Source organism: Malaclemys terrapin, chromosome 14 (genome assembly GCF_027887155.1).
Source record: "Malaclemys terrapin pileata isolate rMalTer1 chromosome 14, rMalTer1.hap1, whole genome shotgun sequence".
Taxonomy (NCBI): domain Eukaryota; kingdom Metazoa; phylum Chordata; order Testudines; family Emydidae; genus Malaclemys; species Malaclemys terrapin.
Genome location: NC_071518.1, coordinates 2,850,879 through 2,875,733, shown reverse-complemented (window position 1 = coordinate 2,875,733; position 24,855 = coordinate 2,850,879). Strand labels below are relative to the sequence as shown.

At 58.7% G+C, this 24,855-nt stretch overlaps 1 protein-coding gene across 3 annotated transcripts; it reads left to right on the top strand.

Annotated features, from left to right (window-relative positions):
• Window positions 1-10,086: 10,086 nt before the first annotated feature.
• On the top strand, window positions 10,087-20,348 carry HAS3 (hyaluronan synthase 3). 3 transcript variants are annotated; one of them, XM_054048922.1, is made up of 4 exons: window positions 10,087-10,307; window positions 14,635-15,255; window positions 18,483-18,584; window positions 19,402-20,348. In XM_054048922.1, the coding sequence occupies exons 1-4, from the start codon at window positions 10,248-10,250 to the stop codon at window positions 20,323-20,325; spliced, it is 1,707 nt and encodes a 568-aa protein (XP_053904897.1). In that variant the 5' UTR covers window positions 10,087-10,247; the 3' UTR covers window positions 20,326-20,348. The 3 variants fall into 3 exon arrangements, with proteins under 3 accessions (XP_053904897.1, XP_053904898.1, XP_053904899.1); XM_054048923.1 differs by lacking the exon at window positions 10,087-10,307 and adding an exon at window positions 11,088-11,205; XM_054048924.1 differs by lacking the exon at window positions 10,087-10,307 and adding an exon at window positions 11,404-11,524.
• Window positions 20,349-24,855: the final 4,507 nt, after the last annotated feature.

Below are 24,855 nucleotides of genomic sequence, written 5' to 3'. Positions count from 1 at the left end.
AAATGGATTTGGTTTCACTTGCAGAGGGGAGGGAGGGGAATTGACCTGGCCAGTGCCTTGGGAAATACAAAGTAGGATCCAGCCCCTCCTTCCCCTCGAGTTGTCCACGCAGCCTGGGGTCGGACACCTCCGGGGGCCCAGGGCTGCAGGCAGGGCGGATGTGATGCAGCACGCAGACCGCACTAGCGATGATCTGTCAGACAGGCCCAGCCACGTCAAACCGGCAAGGCCTGTGTTCTCCCACCCTGCCCAGGGAGCAGGTCAGCGCTCTGCTGGCAGGAAGGTGCAGCTTTCCAGTGGTGACCTGCTGAGATCTCCCTCCCTTTGTAAAGTGCTTTGGGATCAGCAGGGGTGAAGACCTGTCTGAGAGCTGAGGGCGGTTGCTGCCGGGCTGTGGGGAGCTGGCAGCTGCATGGGGAGCTGCCTCCTACAAGCAGCCTTGGCAGCTCGGCTCCTGGAGCCATGTGACTGCAGGAGCCTCTCAGCTTTGTGTGTTTGAAAAGGAGGGGTGTGGCCCTCGTGGCGGTGGAGAAACGCTGGAAACGCGAGGTCGGCTCAGGCCCCAGAAGGCAAAGAACCAGAGCCAGGTTCAGTCTTTGTCAAACTCTCCTGAGTGAAGCCGATCTCATGTGTTGGGGGGGTCTGCCTGGTGATTTTCGAGTGCCTGGCACCAAACAAACCCATTGACCACTTCCTTAGTGGTCACCTCCACGTAGGCAGTGGCTGCAGTTGCCACGTGGCGGCAATGGGGGGCACAGGAGGAGGTGCGGTTCCTGGGCTGGTGAAGGGGCAGGGAGGCCCCCGTGACACCTCTCTGAGATGTGGGGAAAGCTTGCGAAGCCCTGCATGCCTCTTCGGCCCGAGCCCGGTCCCTCCACATCAGCTGCACGGGGGGAGGCAGGGAGGGGCTGGCGTCGTGGGCATGGTGCTAAAGCTCCATCCAGCTCCACTGCTCCCTAGAGCCTCCCTTCAAACCAATGGGACCTTCGATTGAAAAGTGACGGGGTGGGGGCTTGTGGCATGTCTGACTCCTCCCTCCTTGGGCGGGACCCAGGGGCCCCGGCCTCCAGCACAAGTGGAGAGTGACTCGCTGGCCTGCTTTCACGGGCGCAGCGACCGGACAAGATTCCTGTCCGGGCTCTCTTGGGAGCCTCTCTGAGGAGAGGAGCCGTTAGCTCTGGGGCGGGCAGGTTTGTGGGAGATCTCTCTGCAGAGCTTCCAGCCGGGGCAGACGCTACCTACCCCCGACTCCGCACTGCGGCAGGCTCACCTCCCTGCCATGCTGTGGGCATGGACTGGGTCAGTGCAGAGATTCTGCCTGTGTCTCCAACTCCCCTCACAGGGAGAGGAGCTGCCTCTGGCCCAGGTTCTGCTGGGGCCGGGGCAGCTGCGTGTTGACCTCTTAGAAATACCTGAGAACAAACATTAAAACCTGGGATCCCCGAGGCTTCTGCCTGGACCCAGGGCCATGTGTGTGTGAGCCCAAACCCCCCCCCGGGTCCCTGCCTGGACCCAGCTCCCGTCCATGTGAGCCCAAAGCCCCCCGGGTCCCTGCCTGGACCCAGCACCCCATCCGTGTGAGCCCAAAGCCCCCCGGGTCCCTGCCTGGACCCAGCACCTGTCTGTGTGAGCCCAAAGCCCCCCGGGTCCCTGCCTGGACCCAGCACCCGTCCGTGTGAGCCCAACCCCCCCCTCCCCCCGGGTCCCTGCCTGGACCCAGCACCCGTCCGTGTGAGCCCAAACCCCCCCGGGTCCCTGCCTGGACCCAGCACCTGTCCGTGTTAGCCCAAACCCCCCCGGGTCCCTGCCTGGACCCAGCACCCCGTCCGTGTGAGCCCAAAGCCCCCCGGGTCCCTGCCTGGACCCAGCACCCGTCCATGTGAGCCAAAACCCCTGTGTCTCTGCCTGGAGACAGCAAAACACTTGTGTGAGCTACAAGGTCCCTAGATGTCCCGTCACACCCAGTCCTGCTTCTGTTGCTACCCCCCAGCACCGGTACCATATTCCCTGATGCCTAGGCTGCTGCTGGCATGCAGGGCCGTCCCCATCCCCTCTGGTGATCTGCAGCCATGCTGGCTCCGAGCGGAGTTTGCCAGAACACCTTCCCTTGTACACCTGCACCACATCCCCCAGCTCAGCGCCTGGCACACTCTCCTCGCCAGCGGGGTGATCAGGGCCCAGGACACTGCCCCGGGGGGCTGGGAGCCTTTACGCAGCAGCAGATGGACGTGGGTAGATTTCCCACGGGTTTCCTTCGGCCCCAGCCGTCCCTCTGAGTGAAGGTATTTCAAACACGCTGGGTCTGTGGCAAACACTGAGCCCTTTCTTTGCCCATCCCCATGGCTGTCTAGCTGATGGGCCAGCAGCCTTCCTCCCGGCTGGGGAGTGCCATTGTTGCCTAAAGGTCTGGGATCAGGTTGAGGCCGGTGACAGTTGCTATGCGCGGATCCAGTGATCCCTGGGGAAATGCAATTCTGAGCTGTACCCAGGTCTAGGTACAAGGACTCCCAGTGTTGTGTGGCTGAATCGCAGCCCTCGCTGCCTCCCCCTCCCCACCCTCGGCAAAGCAAACCTTCTCTAATCTCAGTACCTTGATCTGCCCAGCAAACCCAGCTCCCCAGGCAGCGCTCTGCCACAGCCGGCGGGGGCCAGAGAAATGATTTTATAGCGTCTAAGAATAGCTTTATGGTCTGGGCTTTGAACGGAGGGAAAGCGGCAGCCGAGCGCGCGCTCATTGTCCTTGCTGGAGAATGCCAGGTTGCTGCAGGATCAGCTCCCACGAGTAGGTTTTCCCAGCCCTCTTTCCCTCTCCAGATTGCACCAGCTCTGCCTTTCTGCAGCTTTGGCTGGGCAGAGGCCACTTCTTTGGGGAGCTGTCTGTCCTGCCAGGTTTATGTCTGAGCTCTGCCTCCGCCTAGGGATCACACCAGGGGAAGATTTGTGAATGAAAAGTCTCTTTTAATGTTGTTTTCTGGGCTTCTGGCTGCAATTCTCCCTGTGCAAACAAGGCGATTTCTGTGCAGGAGGAGACGGAAATTTTATTTATACCTTGGGAAGTGCTTCTGCAGAGAGCCCCAGGAAGGGAAGGAAGGTGAGGTGTCTGCGAGCTGCGTTTGCATCAAAAGGTAAGAAGCTGCAGTGCTGCGATTTTTACAACAAATTGGCCCTGTTTGTCTGCACCTGTTTAAACGTTACCTGGGAAGGAGCATAAAGGTTAATAGATTGTGTGTGCATGCACGTGCGCGCCCAGGTCTCCTGCACCTCACTGCGCACAGGCATCACACCAGAGGATGCTGCGTTTGTCCTGCTTTCCAAACGCAGAGGCAGTGAGAACTCCCTGCCCTTCTCCCCTGACCCCGGCAGCTTTAAGCAGACACACAATGGAGCAGGGGCTTTCAAACCTCGGCTTTCTTCTAAACACTCCCTGTTGCCGCTAGACGCCAAACCTGGCTGCAGAGGGATGAGAGGGGCATGGCAAAGGGGTCTGGGCTGATTTCTGTCCCATGCAGACGGGCAGCTCAGTGGACTGCTCGACCCCCTGCTGATACCGCGCCCAGAGCAACTGGATTGTAACAGGTGCATCCCGCCAGCACTAGGTGCAGGCTGCCAGGGGTTCCAAGGAATTGCCCAAGGGACGTGTTTCTTCAGGCAGCTCTCAGGGCTTTGCTCTCATGGGGTCTTTTGTCAGCGCCCCCTGCTCTGCCCGTGATCGGCGCGTGCGAGGGCAGGCCTGCTGCCGGAGATGGGGGGACGGACCGGCAGCGCAGAATTCCCCGCTGCTAGCATCCACCTGCATGTGAAGAGCTTGCGGCCCCCTCAAGGGCTTTGCTGCCTGAGTACAGTGTCTGAAGGTCAAACCCAGCAGCTTCCACAGGCGGACGCTGGGCCCCAGAAGAAGCTCCCCGCCTCCTTGGAGGAGCTGGGCTCCGAGGCCAGGATGCTCGTCATTACAATGAATACTCGGCCTTGCTCTAGTGCTTCCCCCTCAAGGCGCTTCCCAAAGAGCGACGAATTCGGCTCCCAACACCCCGGCACCTGGGCTCCGAAGGGCTTGGGACTCGCCAAGCTCTGGACAGCCAGTGGCAGACCTGGGAGATGGAGCCTTTTCACACTCCCCGTGGTAGCTGATTGCCACTCCGCGCCTGGGTCTCTGAGGCACAGGCCTGGGCGCCCAGCTCTGCCAGGGGCTGGAACTCCGGCTTTGTGCAAGTGGCAAGGTGGGGGGAAGCCTGCGAAAAATAGCAGCTGCTGGTAACTGGGGGTGATTTTTTAACCCTTTGTACCTCAGAATGAGGAGGGGCTTCACTGTTCACTGCCCCAGCCGTGGTCAGGCGGTCTCGCTGGGGCCTGCAGGCACACACAGCACAAGCCCAGCCACCAGCGTGCTGCCTGGTGCCAGCAGCAGAGGGAGGTGCCTAGACAGTCACCCGCTGGGCTGGTCTATTGGGAACGGGAGTCAAGCTCTGACATCCGCCCTAGCCCAGGTCTGTGACTGACCCAGGCCCCTTGGCGGTGGGGCTGCAGCGGTTACCTAGGAAACACGATCTCTCTCTCCTGGAGGCTGCTGCCCCGGGGAGAGCTGAGCTCTCAGCCCAGAACAAAACCCCAACGTGCTCATGCCCTCGCTGCTGCCCCTGGAGAAATCTCACCTCTTCTTCAATGATCCCGACAGCAAATCCGTGAGAGGCAGCGGCGGGTGGTGGCAGCGGGAGAGGTTGGCTCTGGTGGCCCTGACTGGCCGGGAGGAGGGGCTAGGTGGAGGTGTGTCCGGGGCTAGAGAACGGGTTTGTGTGCCAGGAGGTTATTCAATCTGGGCACGTCCTTGGCGCCATAGTCATGTGTCAACGTCCTCTGCTGAGGGCACCCCAAAGCCCATTGTCCTGAGTCACAGAACCCTAGAAAGGTCCCTCGGGAGGGCTCAGCTGTCAGCACTGGCAGGACCAAGTGGACCTGGCCCGTCCCGACTTGAGCTTACAGGCCTCCAATGACTGGGATTCCACACCCTCCAGTGGCAGCTTCTTCCAGAGCTTAACTGCCCTTGTACATCGAAAGGGCTTCCTAGTATCTAACCTCAGTCTCCCCTGCTGCAGCTTAAGCCCATCACGTCTGTTCTACCTTCAGTGAACGTGGAGAACAATTGATCCCTGTGCTCTTTAGAACAGTCCTTCACAGCTCTGAAAACTGCGAACAGGTCCCCTTCAGTCGTCTTTTCCCAAGACGGAACGTGCCCAGTTTTCTGAACCTTTCCTCAGAGGTCAGGCTGGCTAAACCTTTTCTTGCCATTTTGGTGACTCTGGCCGCTCCAATTTGTGCCCATCTTTCCAAAGCACAGCGCCCACAATTGGACCCAGGACTCCAGCTGAGATTGCACCAGTGCCAAGCAGAGCGGGACAATGACCTCCCGGTTCTTACGTCTGACACTCCTGTAATACACCCAGAACAATATTAGTCTTTGTCCCAGTGGCATTATATTGTAATCTCCAGATCCGTGTCTGCAGCACTGTTTGTAGTTTGCAATTGATTTTTCCTTCCTATGTGCAGCACTTTGCACTTTCCTGTGCTGAATTTCATCTCGATGATTTCAGACCAATTCTCCAATGTAGCAAGAGCCTTTTGAAGTCTAATCCCGCCCTCCAAAGTGCTTGCAACCCCTCCCGGCTTGGTGTCATCTGCAGATTTTTTAAGCATACCGTACGCTCCATTATCCAAATCATTTAATGAAAATGAGTCTGGACAGATGCTTGTGGGACCCCAATAGATACATCCCCCCAGTTTGACAGTGAACCACTGACAGTTACTCTTTGAGTACAGTCTTCCAACCAGTTTTGCACTCAATTTATAGTAATTTCATCTAGACCACATTTCCCTAGTTTGCGTATGAGAATGTCATGTGGGACTATGTCAAAAGCCTCGCTAAAATCAAGATCTATCATGCCTGCAGCTTCCCCTCTATCCACTAGGCCAGTAACCCTGTCAAAGAAGGGAATTAGTTGGTTTGGCCTGATTTGTTCTTGACAAATCCATGCTGGCTATTCGTTATCACACTACTATCCTCTAGATATTTCTTAGAGCTCTCAAGCAATTAAAAATATTAATTGTGATTAAACATGCGATTAATCGCACTGTTAAACAATAAGAGAATACCATTTATTTAAATATTTTTGGGTGTTTTCTACATTTTCAAATATACTGATTTCGGTCACAACACCGAATACAAAGTGTACAGTGCTCACTTTCTATTTATTTGTAGTACAAATATTTGCATTGAAAAAAACAAAAGAAATCGTATTTTCCAGTTCACCTCAGACAAGTACTGTAGTGTGATCGCTTTATCATGAAAGCTGAACTTACAAATGTAGAATTCTGTATGAAAAAAACCTGCATTCAGAAATAAAACAATATACAACTTTAGCGCCTACAAGTCCACTCAGTCCTACTTCAGCCAATCGCTCAGACAAACAAGGAGATAACGCTGCCCGCTTCTTATTTACAACGTCACCTGAAAGTGAGAACAGGCGTTCACATGGCACTGTTGTAATCAGTGTCGCAAGGTATTTACATGCCAGATGCGCTAAAGCTTTGTGTGTTTCTTCATGCTTCAACTACCATTCCAGAGGACATGCATCCATGCTGATGACGGGTTCTGCTCAATAACAATCCAAAGCAGTGCAGACCGATGCATGTTCATTTTCATCATCTGAGTCAGATGCCACCAGCAGAATTGTTTTTTTGTTTTTTTTTGTGGTTTGGGATCTGTAGTTTCTGCATCAGAATGCTGCTCTTTTAAGTCTTCTGAGCGCATGCTCCACACCTCATGCCTCTCCGATTTTTTTAAGGCACTTCAGATTCTTAAACCTTGGGTCGAGTGCTGTAGCTATTTTTAGAAATCTCACATTGGTACCTTCTTTGCGTTTTGTCAAATCTGCAGTGACAGTGTTTGTAAATCAAACAACGTGCTGGGTCATCATCCGAGACTGCTATGACATGAAATATGTGGCAGAATGCGGGTAAAACAGAGCAGGGGACATACAGTTCTCCCCCAAGGAGTTGAGTCACAAATGTAATTAATGCACTATTTTTTTTAACTAACATCATCAGCATGGATGCATGTCATCCAGAATGATGGCTGAAGCATGAAGGGGCATACGAATGTTTGGCATATCTGGCACGTAAATACCTTGCAATACCGGCTACACAAGTGCCATGAGAACGCCTGTTCTCACTTTCAGGTGACATTATAAACAAGAAGCGGACAGCATTATCTGCCATAAATATAAACAAACTTGTTTCTCTTAGCAATTGGCTGATCAAGAAGTAGGACTGAGTGGACTTGTAGCCTCTAAAGTTTTACGTTGTTTTGTTATGGAGTGCAGTTATGTAACCAAACAAAAATCTACATTTGTAAGTTACACTTTCAGGACAAAGAGATCACACTACAGTACTTGTCTGAGGTGAATTGAAAAATACTATTTCTTTTGTCATTTTTACAGTGCAAATATTTGGAATAAAAAATGTCAAGTGAGCTCTGTACGCTGTCTATGCTGTGTTGGAATAGAAATCAGTATATTTGAAAATGTAGAAAAAATCCAAAAATATTTAATACATTTCAATTGGATTATATTGTTTAACAGTGAGATTAATCGCAATTAATTTTTTTAATCGCAGTTAATTTTTTTGAGTTAATCACGTAAGTTAATTGTGATTAATTGACAGACCTAATATTTACCAATTGTTTGATTCATCATTTGTTCCAGTATTGTTCCAGGCATTGAAGTTAGGCTGACTCGTTTATAATTCCCCAGGTCCTCTTTGCTCCCCTTTTTAAAGATAAGTTCTGTGTTTGCCCTTCTCCAGTCCTCTGGGACCTCTCCTGTCCTCCATGAGTTCTCAAAAATAATTGCTAACAGCTCGAAGGTTTCTTCAGCTAGTTCCTTCAATACCCTAGGATGAATTTCATCAGACTCTGCTGCTTTCAATACATCTAACTTATCTCTATATTTCCCTAGTTTGGCTTGTGTTCCTTTCCCCTTGTTGTTAATATTAATTGTGTTAAGTATCTGGTCACAATTTACCTTTTTAGCGAAGACTGAAGCAAAATAGGCAGTAAACACCTTGGGCATCTTGAGGTCGTCCATTATTCGCTCTCCTTGCCTTTTATGCCCCTTGCTAGGGGTAACTCATGTTGTCCCTATATGCTTGTGCTCTTTTGTGTGTGTGTGTGTGTGTGTGTGTGTGTGTGTATGTGCGCGCGCGCTCCCCTTAGCAATTTGTCCATGTTTCCACTTCCTGTAGGATCCCTTTTTGATTTTCAGGTCATTCAAGAGCTCCTGACATAGCCATACTGGCCTCTGACTAGTCTTCCTGCCTTTCCCTTGCACCGGGATAGTTTGTTGTTGCGCCTGTAATACTGTCTCTTTGAGAACTGCCAGCTCTCTGGAATTCCTTTTCATTTTGATTTTCTTCTCATGGGACCTCACCTACCAGTTCGCTGAGTTTGTTAAAGTGCGTCTTTTTGTAATCCATTGTCCTTATTCGGCTGCTCTCATACCTTCCCTAGACTCCTGAAATCTGTCATTTCATGACCACTTTCACCCAGCTTGCCTTCAACCTTCAGATTCGCTACCAATGCCTCCCTGTTGGCCAGGCTCAAGTCTACAATGGCAGTCACCCCGCTTACATCCTGCACCTTCCTGAAACCAGACGTTATCCCCAGGACATTCCAAGAACTTATTGGGCAGTTGGTGTTTTGCTGGATTACATTTCCAGCAGATGTCTGAGCAGGGCCAGTGCCCCTAACTACTAGGTCTTGTGTTTGGGATATTTCTGTTTGTTCTAGAAATGCCTCAGCCACCTCCTCTTCCTAATTGGGTCCCTACTACTATCACCCCTATTTCTTCACCCAGAGCCTGTCAGCTGCTCTGCCTCTCACCTCCTGAACCTCAGGACAGGGGTATATGTTCTTGGCATGTAATGCAACCCCCCCCCCTTTTCCCGGGTTGTCCTCCTGAACAAGCCGCCCCCTCCTCCACCGATGTTCCAGGCAGGAGACTTCTCCCCCCGTGATGCCAGTGAAGTCAAACACCTGCAGGGCACTTTGCTCCAGGTGCTGCGCTGGGAGCCAGAGCAGGGACTTTCCAGTGTGGATTTTGACTAATCCGTAGGGGACCTCAGCCAGAGGAAACCCCCTGTTGTGCCGGTCCTGCTCCGGGCTCATGTCAAGTGAAGTCTGTAAAATGGGAGCAATCAGATGGGTCAATTAAACTGCCACCTCTGGGGCTTCCAGTCAGCTGCTTGGTCCAAAGTGAGTCCCATCTCCGTCCGCCTGCACCTCCAGCTATCGCCTGCAGGAGGCTCCAGCTGCCTGGGCGGAGGAGGGGGATCCACTCCCACTCCCCCTCCACACCGTACCGGGGGCAGGGTCCGGCGCCTCGGGCTCTGGTCAAACCCAGTGACATTCCAGCAGGGAGCAGGCGAGAGGCTCCTGCCTCTCCCTAGGGACGCCCAGCCCCTCGGCGGAAGGTGGCTCTTGTAGCTGGCCGGGTCCCCCAAAGCCCTGCTCTGGTTTAGAGCAGCGGTCCCAGGAAGTGTCTTCTCCCTCTCCCAGCATAGTCTCTCCTTAGCGCACTGGCTGCGTGGTGGGGCAGCCAGGGCCCGGCTTGTTAGCGTCCAGCCATGTCTACACCTGCTCCGATCATCGCTCTGACACGCCTTGTTGCACCAACTCCTGCCTAATGGGTTTGTCCTTGAATCCTGCTGCTACTAGTGCACCGGACTTGGACAGGTGCGACTCACTGCGTTCACAGGTCCCCATGGACACCTCCACTCCCCCCCACACCCCTCGGGAGGGTCCCCAAAGAGGGCTGGGGGGGTGGTAAATAGCTCTGGCACCAAAGGGGTCTCGTTCCCCTCTCAGGCCCCAAAAGGCTGAACTGGTTCCGCTGGCGGTTCCTGCCACGTTCGGCCCGAGCCCGAGCCCAGCTCTGGAGAATTTCAGCCCGAAGGGGCAGAGGCGATGCCCCTTCTTATGGAAAGGCGACACTAATCCGAGGGCTGGCAGCTGTGCAGGGCCCGGTGCTCGCTTATCTCTGTAACTTCCCCTCACCCCCCTGGCTCGGGCTCCGGGGCGGTTCACTTTGGGCCTCCTGGAGCTGAGCAGCTGCGTGCCAAGAGCCTGGCACCTGGCACCCGGCACTTCACGGCCGCGGGAAGCGAAAGTCCCTTTCCAGTCTGGGTGCTGTGCTCGGAAGATGAACCGCTCAGGCGCCCCGGCTGCCTCCGCCGCCCTGCTCGGGCCCAGGAGCCAGGAGGTACCGCGCTCTTCATGGGACTTGCCCCAAGCCAGCAGCGATCGCTAACCTGCGGGGTTGCGCGGGAGCAGAGCATTTGGCTGCAAGAAACAGAACTGCAGGCAGCCCGAGGCTAGGTTCCAGGTGTCACTCCGGCGTGGAGGGAACCATGTTCCCTCCACTCCCCTTGTCCGCCTCCCTTCCCCAGCTCTCGCCCCCTGCCTGCAGCACCTTCAGCCCCTCGGGTCCTGCTCTGGCTTTAGACCCGAACTGCACCAGCTCCGACGGGCCTCTCTGGCCGGGCTCTCAGGTACCCACCCGGCTGTCCAGGAAACCCCATCTTCAGCCTCCATCTGTGCGAGCCCTTCCCTGGCCCTGACGGGGGGGAGCCTCTGGACAGGGGGGGCCGAGGCAGAGAGAAGCTGTGACTTGCTGGGTCCCGCAGCCGCCTGGCCGGGGCCGGGGCCGGGGCAGGGGCAGAACCCGGCTCGGTGCCCGGGCACAAGCCCCGCCTGGCTGACGGGGTTGCTTCACTAGGCCGATCCTGTGGGGCTCCCCCGGCGGTTCCTGGTCGGAGCCGGGGCTCCCCGGGCCGGTGGTTTGGCTGGACCCTGCCGGCCCCGCGGTGCCCAGGGGCGGGCAGCCCCCGGCGGGAGCACGTGGAGGGCGGCGCGGCGGCTCGCGGGGAGGTGACGGGCGGCGCCCGTGGGCAGCCAGGCGCTGCAGCCAGCTCGCAGCCGGGGGAGAGGGGCTCCCTCCTCCGGCCTCGGGGCGTCTCTCCCGGCCGGGCAGGCGGAGCCCCCGGGGGCTGCAGGAGGTGCCGGCTCAGCCGCTCCTTTAAAGGCGGCTCGGCCGGGCCGGGCTCAGAGCGGCGCGGGAGGCGGAGGCCGGTGCAGGCGGCGGGGAGCCGGGCGGCACGGTGAGCGGGGCGGGGATCGCTAGTTCCTGCCCCCCGGGCCGGGGTCCGCGCCCCGCGGGGCTGGGCTGGTGGAGCTCGGGGAGCCGGCCGGGGGCTCCGGAGCTGCGGACCGGGCTGCAGGGTGAGAGGCGCCCCGGCCCCCTTGTGTCCCGCCGGCCCCGGCCCGTCTCCTCTCTCCGGTCCCTGGGCTCTCCGCGCCCGCCCAGCTGCGGCAGCCAGCGGGAGTGGGCAGCGTCCGTCAGGAAGCCACTGGGGTCCCTGGCCCCTTCTCGGCCCCGCTTCCCCAGCCCGGCTTTGCAGAGCTCCCCGGGGACTGGAGGTGAGAGCCGGGGCCTGCCTCGCAGGGTGGGCAGCAGGCGGTGCACGGCTGGCAGGGTGCTGCACATCCCTGAGAGGGGAACCTGCCCTTGGCTCCCCTGAAATCCTCCAGGTTCTCCTGTGGGGGTGGGGGGCCGGGGGCCCTTCTCCCCGGTGCTCTCCCCACCAAGAGATCTGAGCTGAGCCTGCCCCCCCACCATGACTGTCTGCTCCAGCCCCAGCGCTGGTCTCCCGCCCTGGGGCACGGCCAGATCCATACCGCCCTGGGGGCAAAGGGCTGGGCCCTACGTTGCCTGGAGTGCACTGGGGCCATGAGAGCTAGTGCTGGGTTGATGCTCACAGGGGCCATAGCCTCCCTTACCCTGGCACGCCGAGGCTGGTGGTTTGTGTAGCCCGGCTTCCTGCCTGGTGCCTCGTCCTCTGGCCTTGCACATGGCCCAGAGCCAAGGGAGACACTCAGGTGGAGGAACAGAGAGCCCCACAACCCGGGCCGCCTTGCAACCAGCATGTTCCCTGCTCCACCCAGCAGGTTAGCCCCTGCCTTCTGGCACCTCGCATGTGGAGCAGAAACCAGCAGGCAGGGCTGGTGGGTCCCTACCCCTCACGCACAGGGATTGACCTGACCCGGGGCACTGGGGTAGCTGTGAAGTGCAATTAGGAGAGGTCAATCATTCCTTTCCTGTAAGCCCATGGAGGCCAGGTGCTGACTGGCCCCTTCCCAGGAGCAGAGACTCCTCTTAGGAGTGGGGTTCTCAAGCAGACAGGGACTCCCTGTATTTATCCCCCCCACACACGTGCACTCAAGGCCCAGGACCTCTGTAAGGGCAGTGAGCCCCTGGCTGCTCCGTCCTGCTGCGGGGTCGGCTGGGAGTGGGACAAAGGCATCCTTCAGCAAAGCCCAGCTCTGCTCCGGCGGGGCCTGGCACCCGGCAGTCTGGGTGTGCGGGCTCCTGGCTATCAGCTGGAAAGGTGCCATAGCCTGCATGGCTGTTGGCAGCTCTGCAGCAACCCCTCTGGCGTCTCCCCTTGTACGCCCTCTGTTATCGGAGAGCCTCGCTCACCTGCGTGACTAGGAATGAAAGGCTGTTGGCCAAGTCTCTAGCTCTTCCCCCTGGGGAAGCATGGCTCTGTACTTTCCCACCGGTGACTGGCTCCGTGGGGCGAGACCACTGTCTGCAGCCCGCCTGTCCAGGCTCTGGTTTCCTGTAGCTTGGGGGCCCAAAGGAGAGCCTTCCAGTGTCTCTGGCTGCTGACCTTCCTCGTCCCTCTGACACAGCGTGGTAGCTGGGGATGGCCAGGGCAAGTGCCAGCAGGCCTGAGGCCCCAGGATATGGGGCCAAGTCCCTCCATCGCGCTGGCTTTGTACTAAGCTTTGGTATTGATTCCAGTACCTGCTCAGAAAGGAGCAGAGGAAACAAATCCTCCAGGTGAGGGAGAGCCTGCGTCCTGGGTGACAGGGTCTCTGTGTCCCTGATAGAGACCTGGGAACCGCCCTCTTCCAGGCCTGTGTTGTGGTCAGCAGCCTTGTGGCTGGGAGGCTGTAGCTGGTCTCCTCACAAGACCCCTACAATCCGGTGGGCTAGTGCGGCGTGTAGAGACTGTGCCTGAAGGACCAAGAGCGGAGCGGGGCTCTCCGGCCGGGCCCGCCCCAGAGGAACAGAACGTAATCTGGCTGGCTGGGGAAGGCAGCGCTTCCCCGCTGTAGGGGGGATGGATGGAGCAGGGGAGCTGCATTAGATCAGGAAAGGGACTGATAGCCCAGCCCCTTCTCACTAGGGATGGCGCGGGACAGACCTCTTCCTCTTTGCTGCAGGTCTGGGGAGCAATGACACGTGTCTGACTTGGCTGTGCAGTTGCTGCGATTGCTTGTGCAAATGGCTGCCTATACACTTCTGCACACTTGTGCAGTCCATGTGTCATGCACCATCAAGCAGTCGCACGCTCAGCTCTCTGAAGTGTTTGGCCCTGAGAGCCCAGAACCTGAAGCCTGTGTTCAAATTGTGTGGGTTTTCTGGTTGCTGGGTGACGGCATTTTACACCCTGCAGAGAGGAGCTGTTACAAGGGCCTGCCTTTGAACAGCCAGCAACAGCGCACGAGAAATGGGCATCTGGCTAGGGTAACAGACACAACTCTGTGCATGAGGCCAATATTGGGGGGGGGGGGGGGAAATGTGTGTGTGGAAAATAAACCTTTCCTCCTGTATTTGAAATGCAGTGGGCCAGCCTGGTTCCTGTATACAGAGCCAGTGTCCAGTCATAGCCTGGCTTTGCTGGCTTTGTGACAAGTCTTTGGCCACTTCTGGGAGAGGATGCTTTGATTTCTAGCACTAGTTCTGAGGAGACCTGAGCCTGGCTGGGATTCACATGCAGAAACTCTAGGGAGAGTAGCCAACCTGTCTGCCCTTGACAAGTCACCTGCGGCGGGCGCGGGTTGTGAAGCAGCAGAAACAGTCGCAGATGCAGTGACACTTGGTGTTTGGTTGTGTGAGTGGCTGGCTGTGAACTGCTCCTGGGTGGCTCAGAGCTGAAGGTCTCTGGGAAGGTGACTCCCACATAACCCACTAGAGAATCTCACGGGGGGAGGAATCTCTGCAGAGGGGGTTAGCCGGCACTTCTGGCAGCTGCTCCTTCACTGCTGGGGAAAGTGAGTGCGTGCCCTGGGTGTGGCGACAGCCGTGTGCACAGTGCTTTCCAGAGTGCAGACTGGCTTGCCAGCTAACCGAGACCCTGAGCGATGGCAGGCCCTTGTCTGCAACCAGGAGGGCAGTGGGGAGCTGACTTGGCGATCCCCATTGGTTGAAGGGGAGTATGAAGTCTCCAATGCACTTCAGGCTGGCCCAGGGCTCCGGACCGTTGCCAGGAATGGGACCCCCTCCCCTTCTGTAGCACCCTTCCCTGGTCCTGCCTTCAGTACCCAAGTGAGCCCTGCTAACTGGCATGCTGCCAGAAGGAAGGCCCTCTGCTCTGCCAGCTGGGTGACTGGAGGAAGGGTTGCTTGGGCCCCCCCGGGCAGCACCATTGCTTCTGTGGCTTTGCTGTCTGACCTCAGCCTGCCCTGTGGGCTTTGGGTTGCACCCCTAACATAGCCTCTGGTTCCTTCTCTTTGGACAGATGCCAGTGAGCTTTGCCACGGCCCTTCGTGTTTTTGGTACCAGCCTCTTCGCCTTGGTGGTGCTGGGAGGCATCCTTGCAGCCTACATCACTGGCTACCAGTTCATCCACACCGAGAAGCACTACCTCTCCTTCGGCCTGTATGGTGCCATCCTGGGCCTGCACCTCTTCATCCAGAGCCTCTTTGCCTTCCTGGAGCACCGGCACATGCGGCTCGAGGGGCGGCCCCTGAAGCTGCACCGCTCCGTGGCGCTCTGCATCGCTGCCTACCAGGAGGACCCCGACTACCTGAAGAAATGCCTGCGCTCGGTGAAGCGCATCTCCTTCCCCGACCTCCAGGTGGTGATGGTGGTGGATGGCAATGGCCAGGATGACACCTACATGCTGGAGATCTTCAATGAGATCCTGGGCTCCGAGAAAACGGGCTGCTACGTCTGGAAGAGCAACTTCCATGAGCGGGGCGAGGGGGAGACGGACAGCAGCCTCCAGGAGAGCATGGGGCACATCCAGCAGCTGGTGCGGAACAGCACCTACTCCTGCATCTTGCAGAAGTGGGGGGGGAAGCGCGAGGTGATGTACACAGCCTTCCGAGCGCTCGGGGACTCCGTGGACTACATCCAGGTGGGTGGCCAGCTCCTGGGGGCGGCTGGAGGGTGTAACGGCAGGGGAGAGGGGTGACGCTCCCGCCTTGGAGGGCACGTCCAGGAACAGTGACCATGCAGCTCTCGCTGGGCTTTCGACGCAGCTCTCGCGCTAACCAGTGGGGAGCCGTTTAATGTTTCTTTGCTTTGAAATACTAAGTGAAGGAGGGGCAGGTGAGAGGGGCTGGGGCAGCGGAATCTGCTGCCTCAGGACAGGGGCAGCACAGCCTTTGCTGTACCTTGCCTGGGCGGGAGGGACCGCAAGGCTAGGCCGAGATCTGTCCCAGCCGATGCACCGGGGATTGGCTGGCTCAGGCAGACCGGAGAGCCAGAGTGAGGAAGGGTTAGTGGGGAAGGCTGAGAGTTGGGACACTGCGCTCCCAGCTGACTCCTGGCAGGGTCCGGTCCTGGCTCCGAACCCACCTTCTCCAGATCCAGCCCAGCCTTCCTGTGGGATTCGTTTGTGCCCAAAGCGTTTGAGATCCTCTACCAGGCAGTGCAAGGGCAGGGAGACTGGGCTGGCGGTTGCCCTCAGTGGCTGTGTATGTAGCAGTGCATCAGCCAGGCTGCTCAGGGCATGCGGGGGACGCAGCAGTGGCACAGTCACCTGTCCCTTTCCTTTGTGCAGCCCCTGCCAGCTCTCTGTCCTGTCCTGCCTCCTGCCTGTTCTACCTCTGCTTGGCGCTGTGTGCAGGGAGCCTGGGGCTCTGGTCCGTAGGGCTCCTCCAGCTTAGAGTTCCCGCCCGCTGGCGGGTTGTGTGTTCCTGACCTGGACTGTACAAAGCCCTCCGTGATCCCCCCGCCCAGCGAGAATTGAATTACCCAGGGGAGTTCCTGTGAGCCATGGGAGGGGTAACCCTGGCTCAAAAGGCTTCGCCCAAGACACATGCCCAGGAGTTGAGATGCTCTTGGGTTGCAGCTCTGGTCTGCAGCTCTCCCAAGAACAGGATTTCTTGGGAGCCCCTCCTGCTTCCTGTTGGGGTCCCACCAGCTGCCAAGAGGTGTGAGCCTGTGACGCCTGCCTCTGGGGGAAATACAAGCTCCGTAGGCCAGGGTTCGGGAGACGCTAAGGGAAGGACAGGAGGTGAGATGCCCGTGCCAGGTAACAACGTCCCCCTCCCCCAGCCACCCGGGGGAATAGCACTCAGCCTGGGGCATGCCACATGTGGGACTAACCCCTTAAACTGACAGCCAGCCTCGAAGGGCTCAGCAGAGGCCAGCCCAGGAAAGTGAGGGCACATGCTAGCTCAGGGAGCAGTAGCTGTATTCACATGCATGCAGAGAGGCAGGAATTGGTTCTTGGGGGAAGGAGGGTGCTGGAGCTCTCTGCAAACCCGTGGGCTAGCCAAGCACAGGGGAGTGCGACCCTCTCTTCCCACTGGGCTGAGAGAGTCCAGAGCAGCTGTTGCACAGAGGATCCTGCCCTGAGTGGGCCGTGGCCAAATAGGCAGATTGGGTCCCTCCAAGAATGAGACTTGGGGAGTGCAGGGCCGTTGTCCCTGGGGGGGGGCGTGGCTCCTGGGATCGCTGCTCCTCTTTCCTGGCAGGGAGGCACTAGCAAAGGGCCGTGGTGCACTGGAGAGCCAGTGTTCAGGCCCCAGTTCTGTAGTGCCACAGATGTGCAGGCCACTCTAGAAAGAGGCAGAGATGGTGGAGACAGCAGGATGGGCAGGGCTGGAGGGGCACAGGGCTGTAACCCGGGTGGCACAGGGGAGCGGAGCTCAGGATGGCTTCCTGCTTGCCACAGAATCCTAGGTGTAAAGCCCATCTAGCCTAGACCCTCCCTGCCAGACTCTGCTCCAGGTCTTTGTGCAGTCCCGTGTTCAGTGGCTGGGGCAGCAACCCCTTCCCCTGGGAGATGATTCCACAGCCCCCGATCTCCGTATGAGAGAATCCCCCTGGCTGGCCTGTGCCCAGGTCTCCGGAGACCCAGCTAGGTGAGACCAGACCAATCCCTCTCCCGGCTCTTCTCTGACCTCCCTTCAATTTGTCACCCTCCTTCCGGCATTGAGTTGCCCAGCACTGTGTGTGGGATCCCTGCACTGACCCCCCCAGTGCCGTACAGAGGGGGCCTGACTCTGCTGCGACCCTCTGCTCTTTCCTTGCTGCTCCAGCTGAGGGGAGGCACTGCTGAGGAGCCAGGAGGGTGCAGGTGGCTCTCACCAAGGTGTTGGGCATGAGAAAACCGTGTCAGTACACTGAGGAAGCCCTGCACAGGTGTCCGAGGTACTCATCGTTCTGGGACCCATACGTTAGCCGGAATGGCTGGAGGGCGCTTTGCCCTGAGAGGAGAAAGGCCGTCTCGGCGCTCACCTTGCCAGGCCAGCAGCCTTGCCAAGGTGCATGGCATTCCCGTGCACTGCCACAAGCAGGAACTGCTGTTCCCCGGCAAGCACCGAGCATGCCCCAGCCATGGCCACTTGCTCTTTGGGCCCTGTGAGACGCGAACCCTGCGGCAAATGGCTAATGCCTGGATGGTGCCAGGTCTCCCTACTGCTCTCTGGCACTGCCACTTCAGCTCCTGGAAGCAGAACTACCTCATGACATCTTCCCCCCGCCCCCCTGCAGTGAGACCCTTCACCCCTGCCCCATAGTGCACCCCTGCCCCCTAACGGCAGACTCCTCTTCCCTGCCAACTTCCTAGCACAGAGACATGTCTCTCTTCCCTCCGCCCCCCTGCAGTGAGACCCTTCACCTCTGCCCCATAGTGCACCCCTGCCCCCTAACGGCAGACTCCTCTTCCCTGCCAACTTCCTAGCACAGAGACATGTCTCTTCCCTCCAGCCCCCCTCAGGGGCACAGCCCTGCCTGGGCTCAGAACTAGGGCCCCGGCTGCCCCTGTGCTCTGCATGGTTCTGTGAGCGCAGAGCAAGGAGGAAAGGTGATGTGGGCAGTACCATGCTGCTCCCCTGCTGGAGCTCCTCAGTCCGGTTGTGCCCATCTGCTGTTTTGCAGATGCCCTGTGGCTGCGTACGCCCCGGGCAGCCCCTCAGAATGGACTCCTGGAGCTGCCCCATAGGCCCAGCGTGTCCGTGGCAGGACAGGCCTCTGCCCTAGGGCGTGCTCTGCGGTCCTTTGTCTAGTCCAGTTCTAAGTGACTCGGGCTTTGCTGGGTGCAGGGTTGGAGGCTGGGCTCCCGCGGGGTGCGTGGAAGGGAGCTGGAGGCTTAGGCCAAGCAGACCGTGACGTTCTCTCTCTGCTCGGTAGGTGTGCGACTCGGACACGGTCCTGGACCCAGCCTGCACAGTGGAGATGCTGCGCATTTTAGAGGGGGACCCACGAGTGGGCGCAGTTGGTGGAGACGTTCAGGTACGAACCCAAGGGCCGAGTGAGACTGCCCTGAACTCCCAGAGCCAGCCGAGCCCAGGGAATGCAGGGCCACTCGGGGGTAGGGTGGGGGGATTGCTTGGCTCCTCTGGGGTTGGGTGCCAGGTTCAAAGTGAGCCTGGCCGTGCTGCTGCTGAGTGGCTGGGGAAACAGTCCCTGTGCCAGTGCTGGGGTGGGGTTAGTGCCATATCCAGGCCTGGGGATGCCAAGGCAAGAGGCTCTATAAAATCCTAGGGTAGAGGGAGCATCCTGGAACAGCCCCGGAGGAAGCTTTCATCGCGGCTCAGAGCCAGCCTGCACGCTGTGCTGAGCCAGGTGCCATGTGCTCTGGCAGTGATCGTGAGGTGCACCTGGGGTGGCGGCTCTGCATGGCGGTGCAGGTTCTGGCCTCACCCCGTAGGCACAACCAGTGGGGAGGGGAGGGGCGGGGCAATGTCCCTCTGCCCCCATCCTACTGCTGCCTGCTGTGGGGCTCCTCTGTGACTGGTGTGAGGCTGGCAGGTGCCTCCCTGAATAACTGGGCAGCAGGGCTGAGGTCCTGGAGGCACCTCATTTCTCCTTAGAACGGCCACGGTGCCTGTCTGCGCTGGTCTCTGCCCTGCAGGCCTGGCCGCGTGCACACGAAAAGCTGGCTACTGCTGTCGCTCTGAGAGCAAGGGCCTCTCGCAGCAGGGCTCCCCTGCATGAGCAGACTGTGGGCGCTGCTGGGGGCGATGCTGCTCTCCTTGCCTCGGCTGGGGAGGGAAGCCCTGCAGGGCTACGTAATAATGGCGTCTCCTTACACGTCTTGCCTTTCCAGATCCTCAACAAGTACGACTCGTGGATCTCCTTCCTGAGCAGCGTGCGGTACTGGATGGCCTTCAACGTGGAGCGGGCCTGCCAGTCCTACTTCGGCTGCGTGCAGTGCATCAGCGGCCCCCTGGGCATGTACCGCAACACCCTCCTGCAGCACTTCCTGGAGGACTGGTACAATCAGAAGTTTCTTGGCAGCAAGTGCAGCTTTGGGGATGACAGACACCTCACCAACCGTGTCTTGAGCCTAGGGTATAGGACTAAGTACACCGCCCGCTCCAAGTGCCTGACCGAGACGCCCACCAAATACCTCCGCTGGCTCAACCAGCAGACTCGCTGGAGCAAGTCCTACTTCAGGGAGTGGCTCTACAACGCCTTGTGGTTCCACAAGCACCACCTCTGGATGACCTACGAGTCTGTGGTGACTGGCTTCTTCCCTTTCTTCCTCATTGCCACGGTCATCCAGCTGTTCTACCGCGGTCGCATCTGGAATATCCTCCTCTTCCTCCTGACCGTGCAGCTGGTGGGGATCATCAAGGCCACCTACGCCTGCTTCCTCCGGGGCAATGCGGAGATGATATTTATGTCCCTCTACTCCCTGCTCTATATGTCCAGCCTCCTGCCAGCCAAAATGTTCGCCATCGCCACCATCAACAAGTCAGGCTGGGGCACCTCTGGCCGCAAAACCATTGTGGTCAACTTCATCGGCCTCATCCCCGTTTCTGTGTGGGTCGCTGTCCTGCTGGGAGGCCTGGCCTACACGGCGTACTGCCAGGACCTCTTCAGTGAGACGGACTTGGCCTTCCTCATCTCTGGTGCCATCTTGTACGGCTGCTACTGGATGGGGCTCCTCTTGCTCTACATGGCCATCGTTGCCCGGCGCTGTGGGAAGCGGCAGGAGCAGAGCAGCCTGGCTTTTGCCGAGGTGTGACAGGTGGGGGGGCTCTGGATGGAGTGGGGAACGTGCAATGGGAAAGGATTAGTGCATTGTGCGGGGGCAGGTGGGGGTGGGGAGGAGACGGGATTTTATTTGTGGGTTTTTAAATTGCTGTCCAAGGAGCGAATTCCTGGGCTAGTGAGTCTGAACGCCACCCGAGGAGAGGCTGCTTGTTGCCCAGCAGAGCACACTTCAGGTAGCCTGGGCCATGCACGCCTGCCCGCAGGTGCGGTGACTCCAGCGTTTGAGGCCCATCCTACTGCTGGAGGAGTGGGAAATCCCCCGAGGCAGCTTCCCGCCTTTCCAACACTTGCGATGGCTCCTGTGGAGATCCCTGTCTGCCACCTGCCAGGGCACAAAATCCTGTGTGGGAGCAGCACTGAGCTCCACTGGTGTGGGAGAGGCCCTGGGCCGGAGGTGGGACAGGAGGCATTGCCTGCAGTCTCCAACGTGAGCACTAAGGCTCCAGGGGAGGCCTGCTCCCCAGGAGCCAGGGAGAGTGCTCTGTGCTCCCCCTGCCCACCAGTAGGGACAGCAGTGCTCACTGAAATGAATTCATACTTCAAAAGAATCCAAGTTTGCGAACACTTTGTTCTGACCTGTAGAGCAGGAGCTCTGGTGGCACTGCCAGCATGGTAGGTGACAGTAAGTTGGCTGCAATGCGTGCCCCTGGAGCCCTGATTCCTGCCTGGGGCCCGCGAAAGAGGCTGAGAGGGGCACTGCTTAACTAGAGCCAGGGCCTGCTCCGAGCTGGGCTCGGCCAGGCCCTGTGCCTCTTTGGTGCTGGTCTATAAACTCTGGCAGCGGGGACTGCCCATGGGAGTCAGGGCTCACGAGGTCCGAGGCAGGTATGGTGAAGGCTCCCCTCCCCCTGGGAAGGAGTGCCCCAACGTCTCTGCAGGAGAAGCTGTGCTTGGCAGGCCGTGAGCTCCCTCCCTCTTGTGCTTTACCGTCCAGACACTGGATTCCCTGTCAGTCTTGCATTCTCCCCAGGCAGGAAAATGGTCCATAAATATTCAATTTATTTAAGAGGGCAGAAATCCCCTCCCCCCCCCTCCCCGCACAGGCCTGTGGATTTAATGCTGTGAACTAGGGAGGGTAACCTGTGGCTCTCCTGAGGCTTTGTGCTGGGGCGGGGGCTGCTTTGCTCAGGACACTGCAGTCCTTTCCCTGGTGTGGTGAAGAGATGTCTCCAACTTGACATGAGAGTTTCCAAGGCAGGGGGAAGGATCCTCCCCTGCGAGGGCCCAGATGGCAGCAGTTGGGCCGCCTGGACTGGACCATTCTTTGCCGTTCTGAAGCGGCTTCCTCAGCCCTTTTCCTTGAGCCGCTTGAAAACGGGAATGATCCTGGCCTCCCGCAGGGATCTGCCGCAGGTCTGTATGGCCCAGCTGCCTCCAGCGCTCTCCCATGGCTCCTTCTGATCCAAAGCCCTGGGCATGAGGGCAGCGTGCGCCCACGGTGCTGATGGGGGGAGGAGCTGCTGCTCCGCTGTGCCACTCACCCCCAGGTAGGGGGGCTGTGCCCTGGGGTCACTGCCAGGGGGCAGCGGGGCACGCTCTGCCCAGCCCAGCCCAGGGCCTGGCTTGTCTGTTCCTCAAAGGCTGAGGCAATATGGCTCCAGCTTTAGCCATTGCTGTGCTCAGAGGAACGTCCCTATGACGGCCAGACCAAGAGCAATAACCTGAGCCAGCCTGCTGCTAGGGCCACGGGGCCGCGCACAGCTCGAGTGCCCTACGGTGCCAAGGCCCACGGCAGGGTCACCTGGGGCCTCTCTCGGGATGGCTGCCTCTGCCCCCCATTCAGCATCACCCGGTGCTTACGAGCGACCTGTGGGCCAGACTGTGCCAGCAGCTGAGGGCGAAGGCAGAAAGGTGAGTGGCTGCATTCAGATTACATGGCTCTGAGCTTTCCTCCTCCCCTGCCTGTCCCCTGGGCCCACTGCACAAGGGGGATCACCTTTGCACTGGAGCGAGGCCAAGGCTGGCTGTCAGGGCTGGTGATACGAATGGGGAGGGGGCAGCATTAAGATGGAGTTAGAAAGTGCTTATTACTTAGCCTCTCAGTGCTTCCCCTCCTCCCTGCTTCTCAGGTCATGGCGCCTGGTTGTGTCGGGTCCTAGTGTCCTGTCCACACCACGCAGGAGTGCCAGATCCCCCCTCATCAAGGTGAGGGAACACCGTCTTTACGGCTGCTCAGTACGGTCCTGCCCTGCTTTCATACGGCTGCGCACAAGCAGGCAGCACGGCCTGTGCCCTGGGAGGCAGGACCCTGGGTACTATTCCTGGCTCCACCACTGATGCAGGCAAGTCTCTTCCCCAGCTGTGAAAGGGGGGTATGTGGACACCTTGGGAGATGGGTGCTCTCCCAGGGCAGTTAATTATGTGCTGTCTATTCCAGGGGTTAGCACCGTTTGGTATCTTCACTGTGGGCCCCACTCTGCCAAGAGCCTCAGTCAGAATCCCTGCCCCATGCCCTCTCTAGTGCCCAGCCCTGGCTGTGCTCTAGCATCTCTGTGTGAGGCTACGTGCCAGACCCAGAAGCCAAGCGCCGCTCTGTGTAAGAGCGTCTGTGCCCAGTACAGCCAGGGTGCTCGGGGCGGTGTGGAGAGAGGCAAAGGGATGTTGAGGGACGCATGGCGTGAGCCTAGCCGGAGCGGGAATGTAGCAGGTAAAGGGCTCACCCCTCTTCTGCTGGCTGAGGAACCTCATGCAGGGACCCAGCAATGAGGCAGAAGGGAAGCAGGGCTTAGAGTTCTGGAACCAGCCACCCAGCCTGTGCAGAAGGGGGTCTGAGAGGCCCTGTCTGCTGAAGAAACACCACACAAGCCCCTGAGGCCCCTCCAGCTGCCACTCCCTGGCCCCCGTGGGCGTTGGTAGGGTCTGAGGGTTGCCCCATGGAGAGCAGCAGCTAATTCAGGCCCCTTTGCCAAAGGACGGAAGGGCGGTGAGAGGCCAGTCAGCGGGAGCCGCCCAAGAATGGCTGCCGGCAGCTTCTTTGCCTGCCCTCCACTCCGCCTCAGGAGTGCACAAGGGGCTTGTGAACCCTTCCAGGGCCTGCAAGGGTGGTTGTAGCCCAAACCTGTGTTTCGCGCTGTGTCCCGGTGAGCTGGGTGCTGCACCACTCCTCCAGCACAGAGCCTCTGCCATGAGCGAAGGGAACGCCAGCCCCCGGCCAGTTAGTACCTCTGCTGAGCAATGCAAGGTGCTGTGCTGGGGGCTAAGCTGGGGCCAGCCCCATGGAGTATTTTTGCATGTTGGCTTAAGTCCCTGTGCTGCTACTGAGCCGGGTTTAGCGGGCCAGGGGTTCCCCTAGTCTGCGGAGCTGCAGGGCAGAGGTTCCAGAAACCACCCCCATCCCATCCAAGAGGGACAGGAGTCGAGCTGAGAGCACCCCCCCAGCCCGCAGGGACTAACCTGCCAGGGTGCCAGGCTGCTCAAGGCTGGGATTCCAGCCGCTGGGCCAGGCTGCTTGTCGGTGTGGGCAGTTACCTCAGGAGAGGGGATGCTCCCAGTGCTGTAAGCAGCAGAAGGTTGCTTGCTTTGCACCCCTCCTTGAGCTAATCACGGCTGCTTTGCTCTTGGGCCGGGTCCAGTCAGCTCTGTTCCCCGACTTCCGTGCTTTCTTCTGAGGGAGGGCCCCTGCGGATTGTACTCTATGGGCTGCTGGAACCGGTGCCTCTCCCTGCATGTCACTGCAGCCTCCCCTCCCCTCCGGTGCTAGGGGGAGGGAGCCTGGCCTCCCTGGGGTACGTGGAGGCCTGAGCAGGGCCCTGGCATTGGATGTAGGCCACCGGTATGTGCTCCCTTCTGGGCCTGGGAGAGCAGCTTCCACCCCTGCCCCACCCAGCAGTGTCCCCACATCCTTGTGTCTGGTCTGGCTCCTGGCTGCACCACAGCTGTCTTCCCAGGCCCTCTTCTCAGGGCAGAGCCCTTACTCCAGGTGATTTACTCCATTTAATACAAGGTTTTTAGGAGACTTTTGTAGCTCTTTGGTATTTACACTTATTGCTACCATTGTTTGTAAATCTATTTATTTTTTACCTGCATTTTTTCATTTTTTAAAAGGTCTGTTTTTATATCGCAATGGATTTGTCATAATAAAGAATTTGCACACAGGAAGGCTGGGGGTGTGTCTTGGGGGGGCAGCTGCCTTCTTGGCCCTAGAAATGAGTCCCCACCCATGTCAAGAGCAGCTCTGCCAGGAGCCTGGCTTGGTAACTGAGTGCCTCCCTAAGGGCCATGTTCATGAGAAGCAGGCCACCTCAGCCTACGCTCCTGCCCCCCAGGCTCCTGCAACTACCCACGCAGGGCCACTTCCTCCCTTAGCCATGCCCTGCAGGGGCCTGAGGGGGGGCAGGGGGCTCACCGTGGAGGCAGAATTCCCAAGGGTTTGCTCCAGTAGCTGAATACCAGCTGACCCATGCTGCTGTAAAGGGGGCTCAGTGTCCCTAGCTGAGGCAGGGTTGCTTCTCCTCTCCCCACCCCAGGGCGCTGGGAGGACACAGAGACAGTGCAGGCCCAC